This window comes from Molothrus aeneus, chromosome Z (genome assembly GCF_037042795.1).
Source record: "Molothrus aeneus isolate 106 chromosome Z, BPBGC_Maene_1.0, whole genome shotgun sequence".
Lineage (NCBI taxonomy): Eukaryota > Metazoa > Chordata > Aves > Passeriformes > Icteridae > Molothrus > Molothrus aeneus.
Genome location: NC_089680.1, coordinates 10336748 through 10362721, shown reverse-complemented (window position 1 = coordinate 10362721; position 25974 = coordinate 10336748). Strand labels below are relative to the sequence as shown.

At 39.0% G+C, this 25974-nt stretch overlaps 1 protein-coding gene across 1 annotated transcript; it reads left to right on the top strand.

Moving 5' to 3' along the window:
- The first annotated feature begins 5659 nt into the window (after positions 1–5659).
- AMACR (alpha-methylacyl-CoA racemase) lies at positions 5660–25129 on the top strand. The gene is made up of 5 exons (XM_066569096.1): positions 5660–5932; positions 8607–8750; positions 11248–11408; positions 16038–16224; positions 24332–25129. The coding sequence occupies exons 1-5, from the start codon at positions 5674–5676 to the stop codon at positions 24739–24741; spliced, it is 1161 nt and encodes a 386-aa protein (XP_066425193.1). The 5' UTR covers positions 5660–5673; the 3' UTR covers positions 24742–25129.
- Positions 25130–25974: the final 845 nt, after the last annotated feature.

The window sequence follows — 25974 nt, the reverse complement described above, 5'->3', positions numbered from 1 at the left end:
GTGGTGTGTAAAACACCACCCCCAAATCCTGCTCCTCCCTTCCTCCAGAGTTCCAGGGTCTGCTGTGACATCCTTGCAAGCCAGCAACTCTCATCTCCAGCTCCGTCATGAGCATTCTGCAAAACAGGGCTGTGTTCAACTCAAGAGGTGCTGGGTGCACTCCCTTGGCAGGGGTAAAACACAACCTCTGTGCAAGAAAAACATGAACTAGAACAAAACCAAATGGGAGAAAAATGTTAGAGGTCTGGGGCCAAATTTCATGAATGGTGTTTAAAGAAAATTTAATTAGAACTCTGTGAGAAAAGGAAGAAGTTTATGGTCTTACTTTTAGAAGTTAGTCTGTGGACTGATTGACTGAAAAAGCAGTTTAGACTGACAATAGTTTGCAGTCTCAGCCTCACTGAGAAGCCTGCCAAAGGGAGATCTTTAAATAAAGTAGTATTTTTCTAAAGAGAGAATAAGGAACAAACTTTACACTCAGGTCTTTCATCTTCCCTTCTCTTTCATTGAGCTTCCTATGTTACAACCTGCTGTTTTCTGAAGAAGTTTTTAATAGAAGTAGCTTTGAATTAAAACTTTTTTGCCTCCTTCTTAGTTCAGATTATTAAAATGATTCTTTTGTGCTCAGAACATAAAAAAATCACACAAGGACAAAACGTGCAGGGAGTCATTGAGTGATGTGTGAGAAGACCTACAGTTCTTAATTTTGGTGAATTTTGCAGGTAGTTCTGCTTCAACAACCAAAGAAAATACAGCCTGGGTGATCAGTTCAGATTTAAAAATCTGAGACAACAAAAGGCTGTCATGCTCAGATACCAGTGAAGAAAACTCTAGAAACTATCCTCATAAATTAAAAGAACTTGATAGAAGGTGCACTTCCTAGTATGACCAGGTTCACTCTTACACCAAAGGGTGAGCGCTCCTTTAGTTCTTGGGCCTAACCACACAGTTTTAGAAGGAATTAGAGCATCTGCAGCCCCCCATTAATTTTCAGTCTTCTGCCACTGGACTGATAAACTTCATGTCAACAGATGTTGACATGAAGACTAAGGATGAGAGTGGAAGAGGCTCAATTTTGTGTATCTGCATTTGGAACAGAGCAAGCTATCCTCCATGAACACATTCACAGAATAATAAAACCCACATGTTGCAAGGTTTTATTAAACAAAGAGACTCCTTGTATCAGCTGCTGAAAAATTGCACAAATTGAGGGCTATTTTCCTGCTTTTCTGGAAACAGTCCATCAGATATTAAAAAAAAAATCCACAAAAATCAGTTTTTAAAAAGAATCACATTGCTATAACACCAAGAGTGGAAACACCATGTTCAAATTATCTTTGACATCTCAGCTTCTGTTTCCTGTGAATGTGTCTTATGGTGTGTGATCCTCCCATCATCTAGTCACATGCTACTTCTTTGGCCTTGTCCAGCAGCAAGTGTAAGATTCTTGCTGAATAAGGACTTGCGCATATACTGGAATGTGATAGGAAGAAAAATATACAGAACATCTTCATTCAGAAACTCCATCCAAATGCACAGTTAACAAAGTGACTTTACTGTAAAAATAGTGAACACTAATATGTAAGAAAGATTGGCAGAATTAAATTAACTGCAGCTACCTTCATTTTAGAATACTTTCTAAGAGGGTTTTTTTTTTTTTCAGTCCTGGAAGTTTTTTGACAGAAAGACACTCCAGGCTCTTACAGCATAGTAAAGATGATGAAAGTCAAGGAAGTCTGCAAAGACTAGAATTTCAGGCCAGGAAATTGGAATTCAGAGATTGTGCCATTCTGCCATGTGCAAGTCCTGGTCTGCAGCTGGAAGTGCTGGATGGAATTTAATTTGTCTCATGTTCATTTTTTTTAAACTAGAAAATAGCTGAAGCATGGTTGTTCTAAGGAAAATTTTTCAGATACTGCATCACTTCAGATCCTCCAAGATGACTGGCTCCTCAGAATGCATGTTCTGTCAAATCACTAAAGACTCACAAAATAAATAACAAGTATTAGTTATTCCATAAGACGCATAGTAAATGGCTCATGGGCAAGATGATGGAAACAGTTAATAAAAATAAAGGTTTCTCAATCCATTGCCCTAGCAATGCAGGAGAAATTGTCTCTGGTGAATGTGGCAGACAGCGTTATCTGGCAGGAACAGCTCACTGGAGGTAAGTTTAGGGCAGGGTGGCTAAACAGTAGTTTATGTGGCATCCAGCACAGACCTCAAGCTCAGTATTCAGGCAAATAAAATGTGGAAATAATCCCAGTCTAGAGTTTCCAGCCTCTACAATACTAGTTAATAATAAACTCACAGGAAAGTATTTATTTTCTCCTGATTACCAAAAATAAAGATTAGCTATATAAAGTTTCTTGCCATTCTCTTCATCTAAATCATGAAAGCACAGTAATACCATATGCTGTGTTTCAAAGGAAAGAAAAATATTTTGCTTCAGGTACAAGGGTTGAGGTCCAAAGTACAGAAATCACCGTCACAGGCATCAGTAATTTGTAATCCCAGTAACCTGAAATTCATACTTACCAGAGTAGGAGGGGGCAAATTTCTGACAATGTGAAAGTTAAAGGCAACGCCTGTTCAGTAGAGCTGGGACAGATCACCACCTCAATGACTGACTGGACTAAAAAAACTTGGAAACTGTAGTTTTTCAAGAATATGTCTATTTTAGTGAACAGGGCAGCTTATACAATTACCTTCTATGGATGAGACAGAGATTTTATTTCTAAATCTGTAATTCATTATTTCAGACAGACAGTCTGATTTTCAAGTAGCATGAATTCACAGCTGCTTTAGAAGGATATAATGATCTCAGGATAGATTTTTTTGCTGCTGAGTGGTGAGATGTACACTTGGGAGAGCAGCAGTGCACAAATCCACACTCACACAGAAGCACGAAAACACAGAAAAATAAAGTGATGCTCCAAACTGATGGATCCATTGAAATGGCAGAGATTAAGGTGCTGCATTTGGCAAGAACATGCTGTAAGGGACAGTGTGTCTGTCACAACAGCACAAGACACAAAGTTAGAAATGTGGAGTATCACCCACACCACCTCTGTGGGTATCAAGTGTTACGAATGGAGCACAGCTTCTATTCAGGCAAGGCATGAATGCAAGCTTTGGGATAAAGCAACCATGTTTGAAAGCTTTTACAAGCTTGGGGCACAAAACTACCATACAATTCAATGAGAATCTTAAAAGTTCTCAATTTCAGTTTAATGCAGGTATCTTTCAATTTACTTGAGAAATTTCACCTGCTACTTACATTCTCAGGCAATTATAGTTACCAATATTTGAAATATTATAACAAATGTAATTTTTGCTTTTTCCTTTAACAAAATCAATACAAACCGTACAGATATCAGTATCTCTTTAGCCATGCATTAGGATGGACTAAACTGTAAACAATATACATGTGAAAGAGGAGAATCCAGACTTTGTGTACAGCTGTAACTTCACATTGCTGCCTTAGTATTTTTCCAAAGGATTGAAATGTACGGGTAATTGTAATCAACAAATCTGAGACCAAAAGTAATAGTCTGGCATGCAGTGTGCATTTCAAAAGTACCTACACCTCTGCAAGATATATTGATATAAGTCACAGTAAAAACAATTTCAGTCTTTTAACACTGACTGTGAAAGATGCATTTCACAGGATGACACAGACAGCAACTCACTGTTGTAACAGAATAAAGTACACACAAGCACTCTCACACAGTGTGGATTCAATCCCAAAACAACTCCTTTCACATACCCATTACTTCTGCAATGAATTCTCTTTGCTGCTGCTTATTAATTAGAAATATTAAATGGCATCACATAGATGAACATCACACTGTGTTTTGTACACTGCAAGCCCATGGTAGAGAAGGTCTCCTTGTTTATAACACGCATTTTCTGCTGGCCAACTTGCTGCTTCAGGAGAGTTTTTTGGACTCAACTAATTAGCCTTCATCTCATGGTTAATTAGAATATCTGTTTCTCTCTCATGCCTGTTTATTTTTTGGGTTGGTAAAATCCAATTGTTCAAATTGGAGTTAATGCTCATAAAATGCTGCCCTCACCTCCCTGAAACTGAAATAACTTAATAGGGTTCTGACTTAAATGTTTCTGCCACAGATTACTTGCTGTAATTCTGGATGACAACTAAACAGCGGGTGCAAAGGACTGCTCAGTTAAACCATAGCAAAATCCAGACATTATCCAGGGTGTGATTATGGTGTTATTTAGATGGGGTAAACTAAAGAGCATCAGGTGAAATCAAAGGTGACACAACAGAAATTGCCTGTTTGTATTCAACGCAAACTCCAAGACCTGAAGGTGTGAGGGGACAAATGAAACTGAAAATTAGTCAGAGAAACACAGTGTCACAGTAACATCCTAATTTCTGTGAAAACAAACCCTTCCATGGAATAGTGTCTCTAAGGGAGATAGATAACAAACAAAACTAGCCAGCTTCATTTGAATGAAAATGCAAATACTTTTCTCCTGGCCATTTCGTGTGTGGGGGGCACCATAGTAGTGGACATAATCAGTCCCTGCATTACAGGACCTGGTGTCTGCACAAAAAATGAAGGGTATATAACAGACCTGTTATTGTAGAATGAGAAAAATTTCTGCATTTAAATTAGCAGCCTTTACAGGTTTTCACAGTCTAACCAATTTAAAGAAATGTATAATGTCAGCATGGGTTGCTCTGTCTGCTTCCCAGTAACCTGAAATACTGGGAGCAGAGCCTAAGTTTGAAAAGCTGTGTCAATACAATGCCACAGATTTCATTACCCTTTCTGGATTTATGTCAGTTCCTGCAAGCAGGTGATGCCGCAAGAACAGGGCCAGGTAGCCCTCTTTAAGGAAACATCTGGTGAAAAGAAACCCGAAGTTTTAATCACGTGTCCTGCTAATATCCCACCCTGTGACCTGGGGGTCTTGGGTGTGGGGGTTTTGGCCCATGCAGGTGCCCCGGGCATGGCTGGAGCCCCAGGCCAAGGACTGCTGACCCTTTTCCTAATAACAGGCACAGGGACCTGTGGCCCAGCCAGGAGACCGGCTGGAGACGATGGCACCCAGCCTCAGACTTCAAAGGCTGGACTTGACGATGTTGGAGGTCTCTTCCATCCTGAACGATTCTGTGATTCTGTCACTTTCCTGCCCTTAGGCTGTAGGGATGTAAAAGCCCATGGTTTCCCTTGCTCGGGGTCCCTACATGGAGGCAGCGGATCACTCTTTGTTGTTTGGTTATTGCATCACGACTAAATTATTTGAAGGATTTGCTCGTCTGGGCCTCTTCTATGGGAGAGCCAGTGTGAGTGTGAGGGGCTGTGCGGCTGCCAAGGGGCCTCGGTCCCAGCTCCGGTGGTGCGGGTCTGATGGCCAGGGGGCCGGCTCCTGCATGGTCGGACAGAGAGATTCCCCCAAGAGCAGCTGCGTGGCGATCCCGGCTGCAAGAGAACGCCCACTCCTCCTCACCGCGAGCCGGCGCGGAGGGCAGTGGAGCCGCCCGCGGGCGGTCAGGAGAAGCGGGGCCGGTGCCTCCGGGCGAGGGGCGGCAGGAGCCCGCCCTGGCCCCGGGGCCGCGCGGGAGCGGGCGGGGCGGGCCCCGGGCCGCCTCCGCGATCGGTGTATGGGCGCTCGACAGCGGCAGAGGAGGCCGTGGCGATGGCGCTGAGCGGGGTGCGGGTGCTGGAGCTCGCCGGGCTGGCGCCCGCGCCGCTCTGCGGGATGATCCTCGCCGACTTCGGGGCGCAGGTGGTGCGAGTCGACCGCCTGTCCCAGTCCGCCGTGGCCTCAGCGCACGGAGACGTGCAGGCCCGCGGGAAGCGCTCCTTGGCGCTAGACCTGAAGCAGCCGCAGGGCGCCGCGGTGCTGAGGCGGCTGTGCGGTGGGGCGGACGTGCTCATCGAGCCCTTCCGCCACGGTGAGGGGCCGCGGCCGCCGGGAACCGCGCCGGGGCGGCGGCAGCCCGGGCCGGGCCGTGGGGGGAGAGCGGGAGGTTGGAGCTGCGAGGCCGCGGGTGCCATGCTGAGGGGCTCCCGCCAGTCGCTGAGGGGCTCCCGCCAGTCGCTGTGGGCTCCCGTCAGTCGCTGAGGGGCTCCCGTTTGTCTGTGGCCTCTGTGATTCTGAGTGGGAAGCGGGCAGGGAGCAGCTCTGGAGGCGCTAGGGGCGCATGCTGTGTGGGGGATTTGCAAAGTGCAGCCGCCATGTGAAACCGCAAGGAAGGACCGCCGAGAGCGCTCAGACAGGGCCATGCCCCGGCCGGGATCGGGAGGAGCCGGAGGGTGTCCGAGCCGAGAGGTCACACCAGGCTTGGAGCCCTGAATGAGCAGGAGGGTGTCCGAGCCGAGGGGTCACACCGAGCTGGGGGCACCATCCTGTGTGATATCCAGGCCTGTTGATAAAGTGGAACTCACTCACGGTTGCTGTGCTGGTCAGTGTTTGATCTTACAATTCCTCTGAAGACAGGAGATCTGACATTATGGTTACACATTTACAAAGCACAAATCCCAGGGAGAGAAATATGGGTTGTATGTGTTAAATAGAGTAGTATGATTCTGTTGTACAGGGTTACTCTGATTCAGGATCAAATCCAGGTTATGAACTACAGTCTTCATCTTTAAATGTCATGTTTAATTTTAGGAAGTTGCGTTCTACAAACTGATCACTTCCTGCCAATCTTAAATCTACTTTATGAAAAGCTTCCTTGTGTTTTAGCAAGTACTTTCCCTTTTTAACATTAGGTTAAAAGTAGGACAAATTCTTCAAATACTCAATTACAGAATTTTTCAATTTTTCAAAACTATTTTTTTATAGAGAACTTTCAGTTCATTTTTTTAATTACAGTATGCATATTTACTAATTTACCACATATAGGGATGCATAACATCTGATTTTCAGTAGCAAAATTAATGCCATTTTAAGATCAATAGACGTTTCAGGTTTACCATGTTCCCTCCATTTATAAGCCATACACAGGCACTCACCTGATGGCTATGTCAGTATCCCTGGGTGCTCCTTGAGGGTGCTGTTCTGTTAGAAAAAATGCCATTAAGGTCAGGTTGGACAGGGCTCTGTGTACACGAATCTAGTTGAAGATGTCTTTGCTCTTAACAGGGACTTGGAGTTAGTGACTTTCACAGGTCCCTTCCAACCCAAACCATTCTGTAATAATGCTTCATTGAGGAGCTAGCTGAAATGTTTTGGAGATTTTACAGACAGTTTAGAAATAGGAGACTGTTGTTTAGACATCATACATTATGGACAGATTGTGTGTCACAAGTAATTATTTTTCTTCAGAAAATGGGTTTATTCTTACCTTACCTTACCTTGTTTGTTTTACTCCTCAGAAGCTGAGCAAAAAGAAAAAGGAAGAAGTCAAATTCCACTTTTTCCTTGTAGCTAGTCTCCTGGATTTTTTTGTTATGAAATTTTGGTTTTTTTGGTTTTATGGGCACTTGCTGGGTTTTTTTTCACGGCTGGAAGTACAGGCAATTTTGTAAATAGATACTAGGTTGTAAGGTTCTGTAAGTGAACTGCATAAATCTGTGACCCATCATGAGACTGCTGGAAAACAGTGAGAAGCTGAGGGCCCAAGCTGCAGAACAGTTTCTTGCAAGGCATGTGTGACTCTACAGCAATGACTTTGTGACAACAGAGGGGTTATTTGTCACCCTGTTTCCACTTGTGCACTTGAAAATCATGCATTTTGCCAAATTTCACTGCTTTCTTCTTGGGAGTAATCACTTGCCGCTGCCCAGTAGTTAGTGCAATAGAAATGGATCTGAATGGAATTGGTGATGTAGTAAAAATATGGATTAATTTTGTGAAACAAGCTGGAATAATAGATTTTGGGGTGGAGCAGGAATTGAAATTATGTTATCCCTTCAATTCTAAAATATGTGGCCTTGCAGTGCCGTTATAGACCATTGGTAAAAGTCTGACCAAACTGCACTGAACCAGTAAGAAAGTACAATTCATTTGGAATTCAAATTTCTTCTCTTAAAACCACTGCAAGATTAAAATTTTAGCTTTGATTTCTGTAAATCCATGCTGATTCAGCTTATATACCACTGATTCTAAAAGATCCTTATTCTCTGCATTGAAAAAGAACACATTTACTGGTGTGTGGTTCCTACAGATCATCTGTGGAATAGTGGCACGGTCCAGTCAGATCAGTGAGTTAAAATACACAGGAAAAAGAGGTACTGAGAAATGGTGAGGAAGGTATATTCCAGTAAAATACAGATGATTGAATACAGAAAATGTTTTCTCTTTCTCTTTTTTCCTTGTTTTACAAGCCTTGGGTAGCTTTCTCGTCCAGTGGTGCATGGTTTTCTGTCAGTCTTTTGGAGAAGTAAAACAGGAATAAAAGCTGAAAAAAAATCCCTAAAGCCTAATTTCCACTTGGTTTATATTAAAAATTTATGCAGTATGTTGGTAATTGATAATGTTCATGTTGTAACATGGACACTGAAGTAGAATGTGCTACTTCAAAAAATGCAGTTGAGTTCTGCTGTTGTATAATCTAACTTTGAGCCATTATCTTTTGTGTATTATTAAATGTGAGTTTGAATTCCTTGCTTATTCTTTTGAAGGTGTCATGGAAAGACTTGGGCTTGGCCCAGAGGTCCTTCTACAGGAGAATCCCAGACTCATCTATGCTAGACTTACTGGTTTTGGCCAGACAGGAAAATATGCCAAGTCTGCGGGTCATGACATCAATTACTTGGCTTTATCAGGTAGGCTGTAAAATTTCCTGTTAAATAAAGCATCTTTCCTCCCTTTGATCAAGACTCAAGAACTTGTTGAAAGCAGATAGCTCAAAATTTATCTGACGTGCAGTCTGATAAAACAGCTGATCTGAAGTGTTGCTGTCAGTGAAATGGGGCTTTCCTTTCTCTGTGCTTTTCCTTGATGCTTTCAGTCAGCTCTGGCACTTGCCTAGCCCCTCTGTAAACTTCCTCACAAGTCAGAAACTGGTCAGAAGAAATGAGGATGTTTTCTGTCAAGGTGAAGCAGTTCAATGAGGGGTCCAATCAACAGTCAGCACACCAAAGGAGGAAACATGTACTGGACAGGCTGTTTGTTTTTTCCAGCAGCAGCAAACTGTTACAGGCTGGATCAGCATGTCTTCCCAGGCTGTACATTATTTTCTTTCCTTCGTGATATTCTATCTGAATAAAGTATCCAAATATTTATCTGAAGAGAGGACTGAATATTTTCTTCAGTGCCCCTCTCCTAGAAATTCTGTATACTTATTATACTTATAATCCTGAAAGGGCTGCAGATTATTTTATGTGCTTGTGAGCAGATTTTTTTTGAGCAAAGAAAAACTGGGCAGCACAAGACAATTGAGATCTTGTGCTTTTTTGCTTGTAAATATGTCTCCGCTGATCCCAACTGAAAGGAAGTAGGCTTCAAATAAAGTGGAAATGCTACATTTCATTAAGGTGTTGTGGACATTACGCTGGTTTTAACTGGTATGGCTTTACAAGTATGCAGTAGCAAACGGGAACAAAATACACACCTCAGGTGCTGCCCATCCATGCATGGCCCTAGCTCCTGCTTTCACACTGCTTTCTGTCACTGATGCCTGTGAAGGAGGAAAGTGGCCCAAAAGTTCTGGGCTTCCCACTCGATAAAGTAGTTCTTGTAGCCCCAAGAAAGGGACGGAGCAGAGGCCATGCTAACGTGGTGATCTGGTATCTGCTACTATGAGAAGTCCTAATGATGTGGGGTTTAATTTCTTTAGAGATGGATTCAGTCTCCCCTCATGGAAAACTGTTAGAGAGTAGAAAAGATTAAAGAAAAGATGTCTCATTTGAAACACTTTGACTTCATGTTAAGATGATTTCAAAGAATTAGGGTATTTTTATCTATTAGTGGAGGGAAAGAGTTGGTACAGAAACAGCATGGTCCATCCCTACCTTAGTTTGTACTACGTTCTGGTTTACAAATAGAGTGATTTTTATCTCTGAGCTGATTTAATCAGTAGTCTTTTGGTTAGTGATAACTTCCTAAAATAATTTTGCTTGAAATTTCACAAATCAAGTTTTTCTGCCTATTAAAAGGAAATAGAGCAAGGTGTTTGAGAGGGGTCATTCCTCAAAAATGAGATCTCATATTTTGAGTATTTCTCTAGTGAGCCTTGTCTTCCTTTAAGTAAAAAATATTTTGTGTTAGGAACTCTAAAGAAGTCGGTATATTAAAAGGAAGGTTTTAGGCAGCAGCAGGGGTTTTACTCCTGCACTACAGGATTTGGAAATTATTATACTGTGCACTCTGTTGCCCGTAGGAAGTGCATTAGACTATTGGTTAATTAAACAGTCCATCAGAACCATGCAATTCTCAGGAAATTCTGACCATGTCTTCTGCAAGTCTCAGGCCACAGACACAGGAGAGGGGTGATCACACTGCAGTTTCTTGCTTGCCCAAAGGGAATTGCTATGAGGCAACTATAAAGAGTAAGGTTACAGTAAAGAGGTTGTTCAGGATGGCAGAGAAATGCTAACAAATTCAAAGCTCTGACTGAAGTAAACTGGCTTAGCCTTTGCTCTAATTACTTTAGTTTCTGCATAATTGCTGGCATAAACGTAGGTTCCCTGTGTTTACATTGCATGCAATCAGAGATAACCTTCCTGTGTTAGTCACCTGTTCCTATATGCAACCTTTTTTTTCCCAAACGTAGTTGGAGAGGGAGGATAGGACTGAAGCACAGTTGTCAGTGTGATTATTTTGTTATAATAATCAAACTTTGTTATGATTATTAGTTCATTTTTTATGAGCACATAAGACTATACATCTGCATTTTTACTTTAAAATATTCAAAGAAGAACACTTTATCAAAGTGGCTTTGAGACATATTCATAGTGCCTCTTTATGGGCAAGATCCAATGCATGTACAAAGTACTGATATAGAATTACTGCACTCAGGGTTGGATTTTTATAAAATTTTATTTAAACTAAAATTTTGTCCCTCTTTAGTCAAATATCAACGTTTAGCTGTGAGAGTTTTGTTAATCTCTTTAATTAGTTACTTCTTCACTATTGTGATTTCATATATTTTCACTCTCCTGTGAATTAAAGAGTCAGCCAAGCAGAAATAGGAAACATTAGAAGATTGCTTTATGCCTTACTTATTTGCATGGTTTGAAAAGAATGAAACTTTTTTTTTTGTAGAAATGAATGTTTATAATAATTTTATGCTTATCCTTGCTTTGTTTTCTCTTATGTCAGGTGTGCTGTCAAAGCTGGGTAGAAAGAATGAAAATCCTTTTCCACCTGTAAACCTTCTGGCTGATTTTGCTGGTGGAGGTGTCACGTGTGCACTGGGCATTGTTATAGCCCTCTTTGAACGTGCCAAATCTGGCAAAGGGCAGGTCATTGATGCAAGTATGGTAAGCTTGTTCTCAAGGAACTTGGGGTTTCTTAGGCATGCTTGGGTGTTCTACTCTAAATCTGGGAAAGGGAGGACATTTTGAGGTTTAGAATTGAGAAGTTGGGAAAGTGAGTGATCTCATAAAATGGCTATTCCTTCACATGCAAGCAATTTTCATGTATCACTGCTGCCATAACATCCTTATGTCATGGAACACATACTGCAGCCTCTCCCCTCTCCCTGCTTTTGCCTGTCTGCCTACATCACAAAATATTAGCACTATATATTTGAAGAATAAGTGTGGTGTATGGAGATAGAGTGTATAATAAACAACTGGCTTACTGTGTAACAGCAAAAATTACAGTACTCTTGGAGTAAAATTGCATTAGCTTTATTCAAGATACATCTTCTTAGGAATTTGTGACAGGTCATACCTTATTTAGAAACACTGTTTCCTGGGATAGTTACACTGCCTGTGGATCATTGTGAAGAAGTCAACTTCAGACACTTTGTGAATGTGCTGTAAAATAAATGAAAGGCTAAATTAGCTTAATAATGAATATTTTTCCACTGGAAGGCCACCCACTTAAATACAGAGAAAAAATAACTATTTAAATAAATTTTTGAAACTTATGTTATCTACAGTTGTTGTTCCTCTCTTGTTCTTCCATTTTTCTTTTTAAAGAATGTTGCAGTTAAAATTTGACCTCCCTTTGAGGCATACTACCTTAGTGAAGACTAAGGTTTGGCCTTAAATATAAATTGAAAAAAAATTACATTAATTGAAACAAATCCCTTTGTTGAAGGGGTCTTGAAGAGAGTAGAGCAGCAAGAGATGTTGGATTTCTTGATTTCAGTAAGTTTTTTACAAATTCATATGATGTTCTCAGAAGCAGTCCATGGCATTGTGGTCTAGATGAAAATTTTATGGGAACAGTGCGAAACAGGACTAATGTTTTTACTGCAACAAAAGTTTTTAGTAGCTGATTGCCAAAATGAAAAACTTAAAAAATGGAATTCTGTAGATGTTTGTTAGTGCGTTTTTTCTTTGTTTTCTTCAGTAAGCTGAATGATGGATGAGTGACTGTGTTTAGTAAATTTACAGATAATACACGTATGTGAAGGACTGCAAGTGTGCTGGACTTGGGTTAGAATTGAAAATGACCTTTTCAGATTGGAGCAATGACCTGAAAGAACTGGCTGCCATTCACAGACATTGCTGCTCTGTAGTCCTTTGTAGGCAGAAACAATTTGCTGCACAAATGCAGTAACAGTCAGAGAACAGTTTGCTAAAGTACAGTCCTGGGGGTTCGTAGTAGTCACAAGCTGAACATGAGTCAACAATATCATGCTGTTACAAAACACATACATACTGTATTAGGATGTATAAACAGGAAATAGAGCCAGCAAAGTTTCTGAAGAAATTATTCTAACCTATGCAATGTTTATGAAGTCTCAGCAAAATATTGTTTCAGATGCTGACCATCATCTTTCAAAGCTGCTAATTTGAGGAAGCCCAAGTAGCACAACAAAAATTATGACTCTAGAAACATGACCTAAAGGAAGAATTGAAGGAGATTGTGTATTTGTAAAAGAAAAACTGTGGAGAATTGTGACAAGCCTTCAAATACTGAAAAATATGTTTTTTGTAGTTTGCAGTATTATCAAATTTTCCTTATCATAATTCAGAGAATTAAAGGAATTTGTTAGAAGAGAAATCAGTTAAGTCTGCTAATGTTCTAATGAAATTTGTTGCTCATTTGGAGTGGAATGTGTTGTGGGGCTTTTTTAAGCCCTTAAGATAGTCTCTTCCAGTTTTTTCTTGTCTCATTAGAATTGTGGAATTTACAGTTCCCTGCTGATGCCTGGTGACCTGTGAAATGGATAGGATGTATTTTATTTATTTTATTTTATTTATTATTTTACATCCAGTACCACAGGATGTATTTTACCTGATATTTGGTCATATTCCCCGTTTCTTGAATAGACTTTCAGTGACATTGTTGATAAAAATTATCCATGCATCATCAGCAGTACAGACTGCAGTAAATTGATTGGTGGATGAGCCTGTTTTTACACCCAAGTTATTTTTTTTGTGGAAGGAATTGTTTTAAAAATCACTACACTGCACTATTTCAGCTGTTTTGTTTTAAGACTGTTTTTTGTTTAAGAGACCTTTTACTTAAGCTGTTGTACAATTTAGGTAGTCTGAATATGTTAAAGACTCAGACACATGGTAGAATTTTCTATAGTAGAAACTGTGCAAAAAGTAGACACTGGGTTCAGCATTTCATCTGTCTGTCTCAGAAGAATTGTGCCTGGCCTGAGTTGATTCCTGCTGGTTGCTGTCCCTTCTCATTGACCCTGTAGGGATCATGGCTGTCTTACAGGAAGCCAGATAGTTGCCATGTGGAGTGAACACTGCGATGTGACACAGTAGGTAGAATTGTACCTCTGCATTCTTGCACCACACTGGAGCAGAGGCATGTGAGTCAGGCCCACAACTGGGGTTCACTAGAGTTTCAGCCACAGAACCTTCTGCTGATGGTAGGCATCTGACTGAGCATAACTCACTCTTTGTGAAAAGACAGCCGCAGGAAACCATGCTGGTAGTGATAGCTTGCATAATAGTCTCATGGCAGAAGCATTTAGCAATGCAACAGAAGACTGAGGTTCCAGGTTTTTCTCAGCCTGGAGGTACTCAAAACCAAAACTCCCACATCCTAGAAGCCTTCATCAGTCACGAGGATAGTTTAGCTTGATATGGATTCATTCCCACTTTTGTTTGAGCTGTTTTCAGTCTGTGGAAAGAACAGAAAGGCTTGCGGAGCAGACAGGTCACCCATTAGGGTGATGCCTCTGGATTCTTGTGCCTGCTTCAGAGACTGCAGTTGTTATCTAATGTGAGGGAGACATGAAACACATAACTCTTGTTATAATAATTCTGCAATTAGACTTAAGTGGAGTTACTCCATGTTACCCTTTTCATGTTGTAAAAGAAAGTGACCACATTAGTGAGTGTGTGATGTTATTTTTATATGCCTTTGGAGGTCTGGTGCAGATGTTAAGACACTTTTTTTACTTGTCTCTGAATTGTGGTGGGCCTCAGGCAGAACCTAGCTGTCCGGTTGCCCAGACAGGGATATTTCTGAACTCCCTATACCAGTCAAAACCAGATGTGCTGTTTTATTTTAAGTGTTTCCTGGGTAAGTAACACATAGGTATTGTACAGCTGCTGACTAAGAGTTTTGTCAGCACCAAAATCTAATTTGCAGTTAGGGCTTATTCTAATGTTTTCCCCATCTTTTATTATCCTTACTTTCAGTGCTTTTTGTGTAATATTATTTTTTGTTAATATGAGCAGTATATATATATATATAATCAGGTCATCAGGTCATTAGTAAAACAAACTTTATTTTAACATCCTTGCAATAATTTTGCAGATATGTAGATGAAGGTATGCAGTATTTTCTCATATGAAAGTACTTTAATTGACTTTAACATGTGGCAGTGAGGATAGAAGTATTCCTGTCCTTGAAGCAGAGCCCAAGTAACACACATTAAATGAAGAAGCCCTCTTGACTGCATGCTTCAGCAATTTGCATGTTTTAAATTTTTGCATAGAAAGGTATAAACTAATAGATCTTTCTGCATGAAAATTTAGTAGCCTGTTTTTTTTGGTACAGTATCTATGCTTTTCTCTATAGACAGTATTAGGTTAGTTTCATGCAGCTGAAAATGCATGAATCAAGTGATACTCAGAATAATACAGCTCAGGTTTTAATCTGTTCTACTGGTATGTTTCTGGCCATACACTATTAGCTGGCATATCTTTGCTTACAGTAATTTCAGTACATTTGAAGAAAATTAATTGTGCTGATGAGCAAAACTGTAGGATGTGATTTATTTTTAAAGACTTGTACACTCTTGGTAATTATTGAAAAGCTGAACAAACTGAATTTTCATCTAGGTGTACTGTACAAAGACAAAAATTTGAGGAGCAATTTGGAATGGGACTAATCATGTTTTCTAGTACTGTATTCATCAAAGTCTTGTCTATGTAGAGATTCCGTTGCTCTGTGTGTGTAGCTGCCAGTGATGACAGTGGGAGAATAGTTTTTGTTTTAACTTAATGTTGGAGATTTTATTTTATTTCCTTCAAATTTTTTGCTAAAAATAGCAGTCTTCCTATAATCAGTAGATTTAAAGGAGATAAAAATTTGGTATTTATGGGATTGGCAGAGATACCTTGTTTCAAGAGGTTTAGAAGGTGTTGATAGCTGTCTGATGCTTAATGTTGTACAGAGGCAAGAAGCTTTTCCCTCACCTGAAATTATTCACTCATTCTCTAAACTTGCTAAATGAGGAAGCTTTGTGCATTGAAGGTGTGTTGTCTGATTACATTTATGTCCTTTCTTATTCTCTAATTCTAGATTATTTCACATATGCAGCGTAAACAGTAATTGAAAATTTTAAGAAATTGTTAATGACAGAACCTTACCAGAGGTTCTGTCATTAAAAATCTTAGCAAAAGGCAGAACTGGTAATAGCTTTTTGTTGCTTTGTTTTATACAGAATTTAGATAATGCCAACTAATTTATTGGAGCTTTTGTTTTTGTTTTTGTTTTTTTTCCTCTAAATCTTCAAGGTAGAAGGAGTAGCATACCTAAGTTCTTTCCTGTGGAAGTCACAAAATTTAGGACTTTGGGGCCAACCTCGAGGTGAAAACCTGCTAGATAGCGGTGCACCTTTTTATGAAACCTACAGGACCTCTGATGGAAAATTCATGGCTGTTGGTGCCATTGAGCCTAAATTTTATAACCAGTTAATAAAAGGTGAGTAAATCGGAGCAGTTGTTTTATAACAGCAAAGCATGATTGAGTGAATTCTTTCACAGTTGGTTTTGATTCATGATGTATGGTTCACAGGCCTTCCAGATCATCGAGTCCAGCCCACGCCCTGCACCTCAACTATCCATGGCACTGAGTGCCACATCCAGTCTTTTTTTTAAACACACCCAGGGGTGGTGACTCCACCACCTCCCCAGGCAGATCATTCCAGAACTTTCTCACTTTTTCAGTAAAAAACTTCTTCTTAAGAAATGGGAAATGTGATTTCTTTGTAAAAGCCAAACACTTCCTGAAGCTAGTTGGGTAGTTGTGTAACAGTTAATTGTCTTTCTAGCCATTAATTTATTTCCTTTTCACCCCCAGCAACTACACTTAAATTGCAAGTTTTCTTTTGGAGTTATTGTAATGGTGGTTCATGATGTCACTGAAGCACTAAAAAACTTTTTCTGATAATCACTTTTTTTAAATGATTATTATACTTTTAAAAGACCAAATTCTTTGCAATTGCAAATAGAATTTCAAGAAATTTCTATTATTTGTACTGTACTAAATAAAACCTATTTAAATTGTTTCAGAAAGGAATATTCACAGTAAGTAGTTTTAGTATTTCTTGATAGAAAAAATTATTGTGGAAGCAAATTCTGCTTAAACAATTAGTTTTCTCCACACAATTTCAGACTGCTTTTAGTGTCTAGCTGTGGATATAATATTTATATTTGACTAACGCTCTTTAAATATGACCATAAATCATGATTTATCTTTTCAAGAAATTAGAATGTGTTATGCAAAATATTTAACTGTATGAAATTAAAACAAATGTTCGGGTGCATCTTCACTTCTGAACTCATTTTGTACTTCAACCCTTTTATCACATGGACTCTTAGCTTCTTATTGGTTATTTAATTAATTTTTTTTTCTTCTTTTGTGCTTCTCTTGTAGATTGCCATGCTTTCCATACAGAATTTATGAAAATAAAAAAAAATCTTGAACGAATTTAGTATTTATTCTTTCTTTGCACAGAATATGAAGACTGTAAGAAGTTCTTAATTTAGTTTTAGTTTTGGTTAATGAGTTCAAGGAATGTCAGCAAAGGATTCCTAAAGTGGGTGTACCCGGTGTTTTGTGAACCACATTATTCGTTGCATGGCTCATGTGGCCGGTCAGTGAGCGTGCCAGAGGAGTAGTTCCTTATTCTTGCCCAGTCTCTTTCCCCCTGATTTTTCCTTGAATTGTATCCATGCTACAATTTGTACTGGTTTTGCCTGGGATAGCACTTCACAGTAGCTAGCAGGGGTCTGTGATTTGGGTTTGTGCTGGAAGCAGTGCCATTACACAGGGATGTTTCAGTAACTGGTGAGCAGCTCTTGCACAGCACTGAGGACTTTTCTCCTCCTTACCCCACTGCACCAGTGAGTGGGCTGGGGGTGCACAAGAAAAGGGAAGGGATCACAGCCAGCACAACTGACCCCAGCTGACCAGAGGGTCATTCTGTACCACAGGACATGATGCTCAGAAATAAAACTGGAAAGGAGATTGGTGGGTGGTCACTGCTCAGGGACAGGGTGGGCATTGGGCAGTTGAGGGCAAGCAATTGCTCTCATCTGCAGCTCTTGTATTTCTTGTATTATGGGGTTGTAAGGTGGAGTATGCCTTTGGTGAGCAGGATCCCAAAGAGAGCTTGTTCTTTATTCTTTGGCTTTGTCTCTTGCAGCCTGTGGTGCTCCCCAGGTTCTTGCGCAGCTGTAGCTGTGAATGGCTGCTTCTCTTGTAGCTAAAAAAAGTCCATGCAGTTGTGTGGAATATCTAAATTGGGATATGCTGCTATGTGAAATACATGAGGAAGGCTTCTGTAGTGACTCAGGGACATGTCCAGTATTATGTTGGACAGATCAAATGTCAAGTTTGGAAATGCCACTTTGGCTGAAGAGGATGATGCTATTTTGTCTCTAATTATCCTGAGAATAACTTTTTTGTGAACTCAATTTGTAAGCAACTTGACTTTGAAAAAGAAAGTTGAAGAACAAAAGTAAATATAAAACTGTATCAAAATAAAATGCAAGCCCTTGCCCTTGGAGTTAGGTAATTTGGAATTCCAATAAATATCTTCAGGGAGAATGCTTGTAATAAGTTCAAAGCAGATGAGAAAAAAATAAGGCTGCGTACTCAAATACCCGTATGTTTGGCTGGCCTGCAGTATTCATGGCCTGCAGTATTTTGTTCTTTGGAGACTATGTTGAATCACAGTTAAGCTACAGGACTGGGATAGAATCTGTACTTGTCCAAAAAGCACCAAAATTCTGCAATGGGGTGTGGTTCTGTTTGTGACTCTTTCTCTGTCAACTTTTTCTGGACAGTCCTGCTATCTTCTATTGATCATTGTTATGGGGCAAGACTTGGGCTTTTCCCTCTCAGCCAGGTTATCTAAAGATAAGCCTGTGATGGATGAAACCAGTCGCCAGGTGATACAACGTGGTCACTGATGGTCTCTGTCTTCTTTAGATGACTCTTAACTGAGGAAAGTGCTAAAATTCTGGTTTTCTTGTAGTTGTTTCTCAGAAATTTAGAACTTAAAGCAACTGTGAATTCTTCTGCTTATGTTGGGGCACCCACACTGGACAACTTTATTTTCATGTTTGAAAGTACTCCTTATGTTTACAGTACTGAGAAGTTGCTTGATTTTAACAGCTGAGGTTTCAAAAATAGTTATTCCAGCAGGAAAGAACTAGTGTGTATCCACTTGTAAGTAGACAACAAATGCAGTCATTGTTGCATGTGTTTTGGTCTGTTTCTGCCATATTTAAAAAATCCAACATATATGCTGCAGTCTTTGAGGAAATTTTGCTTTTTGCCATTAATTGTATCACTATCTTTGCTCGTTTACACTCATTGAGTTTCCTTTATTTATTTTGTAAAAGTGTGCTGTTTAAAGTAAATGACCAAAATCAAGATTTTCTCGTAATACTGAATTTAAAGCAGCTGGTCTTTTTGTTATTTTGTTTGAGGTGCATATTGTGATCTGTTCAGATTTTCACATAGGAAATATTTATTCCTTTCAGTACTTAGGATTTAAATCTTTCTGAAGCAATAGTTCACCTAATTAGAACAGCAGAACCTTCTTGCGACTTAGGGACTATTTCCTTTCTGGGATACCTATTGCAGAAATTAAATTCAGAATTTAAGCCTTTGAATATTATAGGGAAAAATGCTTGTGAGAATTGTATTGCTTTTTCACAAATCTGAGGATCTTTGACTTAGGTTGAGTCATCTGTTCTAGGCATTAACTCCAGCTTTGAAGTGGGTTTAATGGTATGGTCCAGTTGCAATTTACATAATTTCATTTCATAGCTTTTCTCCGTATTTCTGGTCACTTCTGCTGGTGAGCAATTTGGTGTTGTTCCAGATAAAATATATTCAAAAAATATATTCAAAAACTTGATGTCTCTCTGTCCATATTCAGAGGGGTAGATTAGTTTTGCCACTCCCAGAGAGTACAAGGATATGGGTGTTGCAGATGTCAGCTGGAGATTTGAAGACTGCAGAATTGAGAAAGGAGTGTGATGTCTGAACAATTTGTCTCTGCTCACAGAATGCTGCTTAGCCAAAGCAGAACTGATTTCTTTTTGGTTTTGGTTCAGTGTTTCCCTGCAGAGTTCCTGTAGGAGCCCAGTGCTGGACCCAAGTGCAGTTAATGACATGGTGAGGAGAGTTCTTAAGGAGGCTGCAGAGGGAAACTAAATTTAAGAAAATAGAGCACATTAGTTTGAGAATATTGTTGGCTTTGTAGATTGTGCCTAGCAGGGGCAATTTCCAGAAATTGCCAGAAATTTATTAATTAAATAAATTCCAAATAAATTTCAAAAGGCTTTATGAGAAACTGAAGCTATGTAAAACAGATGAAGTAGAAAAGTATTTTGAGCTCACTATTGATTATTTGCTATTAACAGACAAGCTGTAGTCCTTTTGCTGGTATTAATTTTATTACTACAAAAATCAGACAATAAATAGCTAAAATGCTATTGGCATCTGTTGAAAAATCTGATAGCAGAAACATTTGCTACTAATGTTAAGCCTTAATCTCTCAACAGAAAGAGACAGCATGTCTTTCAACTGGCCTGTGAATTGCTTCTGCAGGTTTGTTCTGTTTTTCAGCAATAGGTGCTTAGTCTGCTGCAGCCAGGCTACAAGGGGTGTGAAGAACACAGTAAATACTGTGGAGCAGGTGAGAGTCAAGGTTTGATTCTGAGTTATATGGTGCAAAGTCAGGTGAGCTTAGTGTCTGCTTACATTGATGTGGAAAGCACTGACAGTCACTGAAGTACTGAACTTCAGTTCCTACTCTATAGTACCCCTTTCATACTACTTTTCAATACTCCTATTTGTATTACTGTATTACTTCTGTTTAAAAAAAAATAGGAAAAAATTAAGAAGCCATTAAAAAACATAGTTTACATCATTGTGAAGGATTTCCACACAGGACTCTCCATTTTGTGATTGTTAAGTATTGTGTACTGTATTAAAAATCTGCTGATATACTGAGTGCAATATCACATTGTTATTGAGACATTCAACATGGGCAAACAGTTTCCTCATTATGTTTTAGACTCAGTTATACATAGTGTTATGTTTTGTTTTATTTTAATTTCTTTATTATGATAAGCCTTAAACATTGTACAAATACTGTAGAGGGCCAGTCTCCTGCTGCATCAAAACCTTTGCAGTTGTGGTAATTGAGTGTGTCAGCTTGGAGTACAGCTATGGATGCGTTTGTAGTGAGGCCTGATAGTACTGTGGGCCTGATCAACTGTCACTTCCTAAAAACTTCTTAAGTTTTAGAAACCTTGATCAGAGAAAAAACTTTACATAGTAAGTTTAATGAAAATTCACTACTTTCTTCTGAAATATGGGGTATTCTGAAATTCAATTCCCTCTCACACTGAGAACAAATTTTATTTAGTCAGAAAAAGAACAATGGCCTTCACCTTGCAGCTGTTGTTTAGGCCAAAATTAAGGTTTCCCATGCTAGATGATTTTATTCAGTCATGTTATGACAACATAATTTCAAAATGACTCTGCTATGACCATACATTTTTGAACAGAAAATTAGCAAGTTAACCCAAGAAAATCCTGAACAAAACTCTGCTTTTAAAATAGTATGACTGAAATAATATAAAAAACTGTTTCAATTTCTGACATACCAAAGCAACTTCACTGATTGATCTAATGAATTTTGCTGGTTTCTTTCTCTTAAAATCAGTGCCTGATTTTACTAGAGTTTGTCTAAGAAGTTCTGTAGAAATAGAGATTTCAGTTTGCTCCATCGATAAGCGATGCGGGGATATATGTCAATAAGCTATAGCATTTGAAGGAGATTTAAAGATACATCATTATCGGGAGACAATTTTTCATTTTTCAAAAATAATTTCAAGGTGTCAACCTCAACTATAGTAGGTTGACTGGGCTTTTCCATACAAAAACTCCTAGATAAAAATTTAATCAAAAAGACTTGGAACTAAGTCATGATTGCTTTATAAGATGTTCTGTGTAAAAGATACTTTGCTTTTGATTACAGTGAGTGAAGTCTGTGCTCCTGTGGTATCCCAGACAATTTTGTGCCATGTAATAGTTTCCTTGTTGAGTCAGTCACTCCTGCTCTGATACTGCTCATCTGCACCACAAATGGTGAGCACAAGCTGGAAAATGAGGAGCTGTAGTGCTTAAATGCTCTCAGTTCATCCTGTTTAAAGCTGAAGTCTTCAGTGGTAAGCAGAAAATGAGCATGTAATATTAAATTCCAGGTTCTGCTCTCAGTTCATCCTGTTTAAAGCTGAAGTCTTCAGTGGTAAGCAAAAAATGAGCATGTAATATTAAATTCCAGGTTCTGCATATTGTTCCAGTTTGCCAGAGAATGTGCAGTGAGGCTCAGCCAACTTCCCATCTGCCACAATCATCAAAAATAATTGTGTAATGGGATAATGGTAGAGCTCTGCTCATGTTGGACTGGCTGCTAGAAACCAAACCATACTTAATAAGAAAATGAGTACTGTGAAACAAAGTTCCCACTTGACAAGATTTCATGCTTTGAGACAGAAGCTCAGGTAGTGAGTATTTCCTTTTGTGGAAGGTAAATTTGCCTCACCTCATAGTTCATAAGTAAACTGTACTGCACTGTAATTCTCTACTAGAAGACTTTGAAAATCAATAATAAAATTAATTTTGAAAATGCTGCTAGCTTTTATGTGATCATGATGTTCAACCAGTGTGAGATAACCTTCAGCTGATCTCATTTTCAGGATTACATGAATGGTTATGGACACAAGAGTGGAAGTTCAGTGATTTAAGGTGCTTGATAAGGGCATTAAGGGCTTGATTAAACCATAAGGACTGATCATTTGTAGTATCATTTATCCTGATATCTATAGCCATTTCTAATAAGATGTGAGAATACTTATTTTGTCTTTGACTGTGATGAATTTCTTCTGAGAGTGAACAACTGCAAGGCTGTGTTTCTGGTCTGGAGACTGACAATTTCTGTGTTTTCCTTTGAAGTACCGAAGTGCAATTTCAAAGCATGTATTCATTTTCAAAACTATGTTTAATAATCTTGTGATCAACAGTGAAATTCTTAAATACTGTGTTAAACTGGGAGGGGCACTGTGGGCCCCAAGTGTATATTGTACAGTTTATGAATGGAGAGAAAGAACTTATGGAGCAGAAGAAAAGGAATTATCTCCCTTCTCCCCTGTATGTTTAAGCAGCAATATATCTACGTCACTCAGTGGTAAGGAAGCCATAGAAAGACAAGATATTTCAGGTGTTTTCTGCCTATCTACAACTAAAGGCAGGAGGAGGTCTGCATAAATTCTGCCTGCAACCAGCCCTCTATTACCTAAGCTCTACATTTCCTTTGCCTTTTACAGGGAATTGCTGTTTTCTAAGAAGCTATTTTTTTTTTGTTACTTTGAAGCATTATGATAATAGCTGTTTCTAGTCTTTCGGATTTCTCAAATTTGCTTCTTTTGTATTGCTGCTTTTTCTGAATTTTTCCTGCTGTGTTCATGCTCCTGGATTTCAAACTGTGACTGTTAGAACAGCCTTCAGTATGTCACTTCTGATTTCTATTCAGTATCATATATTCTGCTTATACCTCCATTTGAAACTGTAGTTTCCATTTGAAATTGTCTCCACTTGAAACTGTAGTTCAATTGCCTTTTCTCTTTCTTGTTTTTTACCTCCTTTTTGAGATAATCTCTACAATAAGTGATAAAAAATCTTGCATCTCCTTGAAGTAGCAGAATGAAAGAGCAGAGACTGCAGAGAGCAGAATCCATGAGAACAGAAAGAGGTATTGGAAGCTGGCAGCACCTAAGAGATGTAAGCTCCCCAGTGAGAAGGGATGCTTAGTTCAGGGATAGACCTAGGACTTGCCTGGTTCAGGAAATTGTCATTACAAGGCCTGTGTGCCCATGCTTTGCCCTGGTGTCTCAGAAGCGATGTGCTTAGTGCTTACCTGGGTGGTCCTTGCAACTGAAGTGGAAAGCAGGGTTATTGAGCAGCTAGTGAGCGAAAGGGTTGAGGGAATTGGAACCTGGGAAGTGAGCTGGAGCAGAGGGAGGAGGAGACACTGCTGGAGCCTCTTTGGACAGTGGAGTGAAGAAGCAGGTCACTCTTAGGCTAACCAGGTCCAAAGTCAATCATCTGTCATGTGTGTCCCAACAGTACAGGATCCATTCAGCAGATTTCTGAATCTACCTTGCTAGTGCCAGGTAGTGAATATGATACCTATTATCAAGTTTTTCTCAGGACATTATTACTTGAGACAGTTGCTGCTTCTCTGAAGTGTTCATACAAATGAGTGTTTATTATAGGTATGTACTTAAAAGGCTGTAACTGATGCGGTTTAGTCTAATTGCAAGTACCATAGAACATTTTATTCTTCTACTCCTTGCCCTGCAGAGATACCCAAATAAAGTTCAAAGTGACTTTAGTATTGCCTGCAAAATACTATCTTCTTGAGGAATACACTTAGTTGTGAGAAGCACTTAGTGAATTATCTAAGCTGTACTATAGTTAAACTTTGCATTTCTCCTTTCAGGTCTTGGGCTAAATTTAGATGAACTCCCTGCTCAGATGAGTTTCTCCAACTGGCCTGAAATGAAGAAAAAATTTGCATCCATATTTGCACAGAAGACACAGGCTGAGTGGTGCAGCATATTCGATAGCACTGATGCCTGTGTGACCCCTGTTTTATCCTTCGAGGATGCTGCCTCACATCAGCATAACAAAGAAAGAAGTTCTTTTATCAAAAATGATCCGGGAGAGATAAGTCCTAGACCTGCTCCTGTTCTATCAAGGACTCCTGCTGTTCCATCATGTAAAAGAGATCCTTTTGTAGGAGAGCACACAGAAGAGATACTTCTAGAATATGGGTTTACTAAGGAAGAGATTGCTAAACTTCTTTCTGATAAAACAATAGAAATCAAGGACCTAAAAGCTAGTTTATAATCTCTGACTATGCATATGAGATAAATTTCAGGCTGATACTGTAAGCTTTTATGCTTTAAAATTGAACTATATGACAAGTAAATGTTGGCATAATATTGATTTTAAGTAATTTACGTATTTAAAATTATTGACATTTTAAATTTAATTTGAAAACAGTGAGACATGTGTACTTGTGTACCTGGATGATCTATTGTCTAGAATGATACTATAGTTGTGTTCTGAAGATCTACACAGTTTACTTAGTGAGCACCCGTGAACTCTCAGAATGTTGTTTAAATACTGTATCCTTTGGTTCGATTATTTTAATTCTTGGTTACACCATTGATTTCTAATATATGTTGTAATTACTTGAAAGCAATTATTTTAATATAGTTATATTCTTCTTAAATGAGTGATTGTGTTGTTTATTCATGAATTAGAAGGGATTTTTTCATCTATTTTTCATATTAATTAATTTGCTTTATCATGCTGAAACTATGGTCAAACTAATGCTATTCTTTCATGTGCTGCTGCAGAGCTATTATCTCAAAGTTGGTCTGTTTAATAGCCTGACTACATTTTCTCAATGCAGTCTCCTTATTATACATTACATTTGGAATATCACCTTGGCTAGAAACTAAATTCAGAATCAAACTTTTTTGTTTTTAAAATATCTGTCAGTTGGCAGATATTTTAAAATAATCCTTTCCTCTCCTTATGGAAAAATGGTAGGCAACTTTGCTGTGCAGGTTTTAAACAATGGTTATTTGGTTTTCATTTCCTTCAAACTTAAACTTTCATTTGAAACCATCTCTTTCAAGACAAAAGAAAATATGCTTTTAAAAATAATTAGTTATATGACATTACTACAGTATGTCCAATGTGCGAGGAGTTATAACATGAAGGGTTGGGTATTTAGATAATTTTGAAGTTTTTTTTGTTGGTTACAAAGGCTTCCAAAGCTGAGCTATGCTTTAGCCCATTTTAATGTGTGTGGCAAAAATGTCAACATTATTACCATAAGAAAACCTTTTACATTCTACTACATAAACCACAGCGTGGAAGCAAGAATTATCTAGTAGGTCCTGGCAAGTTGTCTAAATCATCAGCAAAAACACCTGGGGTTTCCAGCTCATAGTGTAGTGTAAGCTACTGAACATTATACACAGTTGACATAGGACTTGACAAGTTTCTTAGTCCCAGATATATCTGATTGTGTTGGAGAAAAATCAGCGTTGTCAAATGTGATGTCCA